The sequence below is a fragment of the Diaphorina citri genome, unplaced genomic scaffold (assembly GCF_000475195.1).
Source record: "Diaphorina citri unplaced genomic scaffold, Diaci psyllid genome assembly version 1.1 scaffold598, whole genome shotgun sequence".
NCBI classification, from domain to species: domain Eukaryota; kingdom Metazoa; phylum Arthropoda; class Insecta; order Hemiptera; family Psyllidae; genus Diaphorina; species Diaphorina citri.
This window is the reverse complement of record NW_007378032.1, coordinates 172,005-178,689: the sequence shown is the minus strand read 5'-3', so window position 1 is coordinate 178,689 and position 6,685 is coordinate 172,005. Positions and strand designations below refer to the sequence as shown.

At 41.1% G+C, this 6,685-nt stretch overlaps 1 protein-coding gene across 1 annotated transcript in view; it reads left to right on the top strand.

The window, feature by feature from the left end:
* The first annotated feature begins 821 nt into the window (after positions 1 to 821).
* The window catches only part of LOC103510426 (DDB1- and CUL4-associated factor 1-like), a 24,653-nt gene continuing 18,789 nt past the window's right edge, over positions 822 to 6,685 (top strand). The window contains exon 1 of the mRNA XM_008475081.1: positions 822 to 914. Within this exon, the coding sequence (XP_008473303.1) occupies positions 822 to 914 (93 nt within the window). The remainder of the gene's footprint in view (positions 915 to 6,685) is intronic.

Genomic DNA, 6,685 nt, shown 5'->3' with positions numbered 1-6,685 from the left:
CAAAAAAAAAAAAAAAAAAAAAAAAAAAAAAAAAAAAAAAAAAAAAAAAAACATGTCTAATTATGATGATTTAATTAGAAATATTATTTCGTGCCCCAGTTATTAGAAGAGCCGCTTCCGGTTAGGCGGCACTACACAAAGTCACCCGAAATGAATGAGTCAAGTCAGGAATTTGGGACCTATCCCAATCATAGACACATTAGAACTCCAAATGGACAAATTTCCATTAGTTGCATATTCTGGTAACATTTTTCCAAGGTCACTTATTGCACTTCCTGTGCTAGGGTTCACACTGTCCAACAGTGGATCCGTCAAGGTTTCATAGGTGTCGTTTATAAATTTGTCATCATTATCCATGATATTGTCTAAATCAACAATGTCATTATCAATCCAGGTGATATCATCGGCTACTTCCATTCTAATTCTTTCACGGCGTGTAATTCTTGGTTTTCTTGTGGGTTTCTTTGTTCTCCTTCTCCTGGTTGTTCTCCATCTCTTGGTTGTTCTCCATCTCTTGGTTGTTCTCCATCTCTTGGTTGTTCTCCATCTCCTGGTTGTTCTCCATCTCTTTATTAATTTCTTGCTTCTTCTTCCCCCAGGAGCTCTGCTCCAGTCACAATATAACGAAGGAATTATTAAATTAATACAAATGTGCTGATTTCTTGCTTCTTATTCTTTTCCCCTAGGAGCTGGAGATCTCCATGGCCAACATACACCGCGCACACATCATCGCGCAGACCAAGATCCATTTCAACGATCGGCAACTTCTGCAGCTCATCCACGAACATTTCCTCCAACACAATCTGCCCGAGACTGCTCAAATGTTGCAGCGCGAAGCCAACCTGCCCCCGCTCCCTGCCAAACCGTCTGCCAATGTGTTCCTCTCGCCCTTCTCCTACAGTTCACATTATAAGGTAAGATTCACATACAAGTTAATTGAACTGTAGAAGGAGGGATTTTTTTTTTTTTAAGAGGTTTGACAGAGGGAACTGTAACTGTAACTGTACTTTTTTAAGCGAATGCAAATATCAAGTTTTTTTTTAAAGAGGTTTGACAGAGGGAACTGTGACTGCTAGAGAAATCGAAGAGAGAAGGAAGACAGGATAGGAGAAAGCCAGCCGTTCCGAGAACGAACATTATCCCATCAGGATAAAAAAAAAAAACACATGTATTTTTTTGTTAAGAGGTTTGACAGAGGGAACTGTAACTGCTATGGTCTTATCGTCCCAAAATCAGAGAAGGAAGAGAGGGATAGGAGAAAGCCAGCCGTTCCGAGAACGAACATTATCCCATCAGGATAAAATCCGCCCCGGGCGGGAATCGAACCATTTTAAAGAGGTTTGACAGAGGGAACTGTAACTGCTATGGTCTTATCGTCCCGAAATCGAAGAGAGAAGGAAGCCAGGTGTAAGGGGTTTGACAGAGGGAACTGTAACTGCTATGGTCTTATCGTCCCGAAATCGAAGAGAGAAGGAAGCCAGGTGGAAGAAAGCAGAGGGAACTGTAACTGCTAGTTATCGTCCCGAAATCGAAGAGAGAAGGAAGACAGGATAGGAGAAAGCCTACGATGGGAACTGTAACTGCTATGGTCTTATCGTCCCGAAATCGAAGAGAGAAGGAAGACAGGATAGGAGAAAGCCAGCCTCCGTAACTGTACTTTTTTAAGCGAATGCAAATATCAAGTTTTTTTTTAAAGAGGTTTGACAGAGGGAACTGTGACTGCTAGAGAAATCGAAGAGAGAAGGAAGACAGGATAGGAGAAAGCCAGCCGTTCCGAGAACGAACATTATCCCATCAGGATAAAACCCGCCCCGGGCGGGAATCGAACCCGCGGCCTAGCGCTTACAAGGCAGACGCACTACCAACTAAGCTAACTAGGCTGGCGTGGCTGGCATTATCAGACAAAATCTGGCTTATCTGGCAAGACATTTCCACTGACTTTATGATTTTCCTTCTGTTACAGATGGATTACGTTTGGACTAGTCTTCATGTTTGCACAGATCGTTTCCACAAAACACGTAAGTAACTCGCAAGTAAATACATATACGATTAGTAAATCAGCGAAAATATTGGAAAATCAGCAACCTCCTTGGCCGAGTGGGTATCACATTAGGCTTGCACGCAGGAGGCCCGGGTTTGACGGGTGCACTTGGCCTCGTGAGGACAATTGAGTAGCTACTTGATTCGAGTAGCGACCAGTGGCGACATTACCAGTGTAAAAAGTTTATTGAAATATGGAAATTGATTGCAAAGGAGGCACTTACTAATGTTGTGATATGCACAAAAGTTGTGAAAAAGCTCAGCTTTACCACAAAGAATTTGAGATTTGATTGATTTTGATGATTAGTAAATCACAAGTACGTAAAATATATGAAATGCTTACAGCAATGGACGTGTACCTTGCTATCTCGCTACCTCCTTAGCTACATGGTAAAATTTTCTTCTGTCAGTACGTATACTCGTATGAAGATTGCAGGTATATCAAACAAACTTTAGAATGATTTTCTGATAGCCTTGTTATTGTAGGTTGTTATTGTGAATGCACTTTAAGTACTCAAGGCAGGCACTAAGTTGTGAAAAAGCTCAGCTTTACCACAAAGAATTTGAGATTTGATTGATTTTGATGATTAGTAAATCACAAGTACGTAAAATATATTTATTTATTTATTTGAACAAATTCACAGCTAAAGCTGTAGTTTTAAAATAGGTATATGGGAAAAAAAAATGAAAAATGCTTACAGCAATGGACGTGTACCTACCTTGCTATCTCGCTACCTCCTTAGCTACATGGTAAAATTTTCTTTTGTCAGTACGTATACTCGTATGAAGATTGCAGGTATACTATTATATCTTATATCAAACAAACTTTAGAATGATTTTCTGATAGCCTCGTTATTGTAGGTTGTTATTGTGAATGTACTTTAGGTACTTAAGGCAGGCATTTCTTATTTAATTCTTCACTAGCTTTGATTTCCTTCTTCTTTAGTTATGCTCACAGTTCTATTGCTATTGCTGATAAGCTGATATATATAACCTACTCTATCTAAAACCTATCTAAATATTCTAGTACCTAGGTACTCTATGTACTTATTACTTATTACCCATGGGTCTGAAATTTTCACATTTGAAGAAGTTTGGGAATTGAAACAACGTAGGTCTTATTGTCCCGAAATCGAACAGAGATCAGGATCACAGGATAAAGGTCGAACTACACTGACAGGCGACTCCGCCCCGGGTCAACATACGGCCGAGTGTTGGTCATGCTACGGCGAGAAAGTAAACTGCAACGGAGCGGTCAGGTGTGTCCCGACCTTAAGAGAAAACCAGCCGTTCCGAGAACAAACCTTATCTGTTTAGGATAAGTGGATAAGGTTCGCGGGGTTCGCCCCGGTAAGAAATCGAAAAAGAGACCTAAATCTCACAAGGCAGGAGGGCTACCCTCCAAACTAATAGTTAGGCAAATAGGCAGGCTTTTTTAGGTTCAATAGATCAGTTGCGCTTACTTGGGTGATGTTTCAAAGTCATAGAGCAGGAAAAATGAGGACCAACGGAATTTTTCTTTTTCTTCTACGACTTCTAGATTGATATTACCTGAATTTATTGCACGCCATAGGTAGATTAGGTAGGTATTGTTTATATTTTCTTTTGTCAAATTGAATGATATCAGATTTTTTTGTTTTTAACGATATTAGACACTTACAATAAATTGTACCTAGGTAGGTATCTTTTAGCTGCTTAAATGAATAAGGTAAACAACTGGTGCACTGGATACATACCTATACATTAAACTAATATATCTGTAGGTATCTGCGAATTACGTAAATACCGTATATCTCAAATTCTTTTTTGTTCAAATTCTTTTGTTCACTATCAAAATTCTACAAATTTCAGTGTTTTGTCTACACCTACTAGCCTACTACAGTACTACGTATACCTACCAATAGGTACCTACGTACTACAGCCTAGATTGTCCTGTGACCTCAAAATATTACAATTACCTCTAGGTATCTCTCATGCAGACGAAAGGGGGAAGAAAGATCGAACCCGGACCTCTGGTGTCCAAGCCGTGTATATCAACTGGGTCACAGACCTCACAGAGGTTGAAATTCATCCAATTTGTTAATCTCTACAAAAAAAAAAGAAACATGTCTAATTATGATGATTTAATTAGAACAACACATACACAGAGGTGCCATCACACCTCATGCATGTAATTGTAATGATAGAGATCCCACAGGCATCAGAAAGACCGTAAAGACATACTTACGATATGTATCATGATTCATGAAGTACTTTAATTCAGTACACCAATTTGTACTAAAGATAGAAATACTAAGGATACCAGAGTATGAGAGTAGAAAATAGCTGACACTGCTAGAATCTAGAATAGCCGTACATATTTCCGCTTCGGAAATTCTCCACTGAGAAATAAACCAGGGTGCCGGCAGCCCAATCGGGTGACTGGGTTCCGGCAGTCTAATATTGAACTCTCTATCGGGAAGCTCGACACTATAATATAGCATTCCAACAGCCTAAATCAGGGGAAGTAACCCAATAATAGAGTTCTTCCACCTTAAACTTGTGGCACCCTGTCACCATTTTTTTTTCTCAGTGTACGATTTCCCCTCTCATAAAGCTACGGGAATTAGTTCAACCACTAGGTGGCGTGGTAGTGCCTGTACTAAACCATTGGACCATTAAGATGGCACATTCTCAACCATCGAAGATCAAGTGTCCGAGTTTGTTCGTTCTTGGAACGGCTGGTTTTCTCCTATCCTGTCCTCCTTCTCGAGAGAGGACGATAAGAACATTTGTTAGCCATACAGTTCCAGAAACTGTTGGTCTAATGGAACAACTTGTTCTAAGCTGACAGTCTAAATAAAGCACTACTTATACTTATACTTTCTTCTGTTCAATCTCTTGAAACTCCGGCGGTCTTAATCACAGGACGTAAAATCAGCAACAGGATAATGTCAGCCAATGACAGCGTGTTTGACGGCTCCTGATAGCAATGTCAGCATTTAGTCTACTTATTGACAGTCAAAGAAATTGGCCTCGTCAGACGTCAGACTTGGCAGACGTCAATTTTCAAGTAGTTTGATGAAATGAAACAGCAACCGGGGCTAAAATTCTCTTCTAGAATTGTTCCGACAGACACCACAGCATACAGGGACAGGAAAACAGAGGCAGGCCAAAACTGAGGTGGTGGAGAGAGTGGAGATAAGGTAGAGGAAGACTGTAAGGGAAGGAACAGGGGCGGATACAGCCCTCTGGTTTTGGGGGCACAAACTGAAGAGGATGTGTCGACAGGGAGAGGGGCGGGGTGCTCCTATTTTATGTAGATATTGAACAACAACATAATAAACTACTCAACTGTGCTCTCCCCCAGGTACGGCACAATAACTTACCAAGGTAGCTTGTCGACGAATGAAGGGGAAAAGCTCCCGTCACTATGTCAAAGACCTTATAGTGACGTTAAACGCATACCAAATGCCTAACTTAAAACCCCTGCATATCACATTGAGACCTTTGGCGGACCCCTTTGGTGTTCATACTTTCATAGGTGTGTTTTTAGAGGTTTGTTAGAGGGACCTGTGCCAGCCTAGGTAGCTTAGTTGGTAGCGCGTCTGCCTTGTAAGCGTTAGGCCGCGGCCTATCCTGTCTTCCTTCTCTCTTCCATTTCGGGACGATAAGACCATAGCAGTTACAGTTCCCTCTGTCAAACCTCTTCAAAAAAAAGAGGGACCTGTAAATGCTAAGGTTTTATTGTCCCCAAAGCGAAGAGAGAAGGAAGACAGGATAGGAGAAAGCCAGCCTTTCCGGAACCGAACGTTATCTGTTTAGAATAGAATCCGCCCCAGGTGGGAATTGAACCAGCGACCCAAAGAAAAAAGTTTAATTTTAACTTTTCAACGCAATGTTTGGTACGTTAACGTTTCGACACCCTGTAAAGTGTTCTGTACCCCAACCGCTCTCCCACCCTGTCTATCTACTATGTTCAGTGGCACTTGATACTTGATCTTGTGATCATTGATCTTAATAGAAACCACATGTTAGGCGTAGACACAACGGAGCCCCTACTATAAGTGCTATTAAACCATTCATGTCAGGAATCCGTCAAAAGGAGTGACATTTCGTAGTACCCCACTAGCGTCAAGTATTCAAGTGCTTTATGGAAGATTGAAGGCCCGTTTTTTAAAAAAGGAACACTCTCATTTAACCATGAAAGGCCCGTCCCGCTTGTCTTTCGGAAAAAATCGTGTCGTGCGTAAGTGGGAACACTCTCATTTAAATATTCCTTTGTCTACAGGATATTCCCGCCCAGGGCGGATTTTATCCTAAACAAATAAGGTTCGTTCTCGGAACGGCTGGATTTCTCCTATCCTGTTTTCCCTCTCTTCGCTTTCGGTACGATAAGACCTTGGCAGTTAAAGTTCCCTTTAATATGAAACCTCGTAGGAGAAAAAAGTTTGTTCAGCCAAGTAAAGGAATTTTAACTGTGTCAGGCATAAATGCTTGTCACAAATGTCGTTCCCCGCTTAATACACTACGCTAAATTTTATGACTTGACTTGGACTCGAACCACCAACCTCCAGATTCAAAGTCTACCGTGCTAACCACCACTGAGGTTGGCCAAGTATTTTCCAAATCCCCTACAGAAAAAAACACTACGTCATGACTGTGT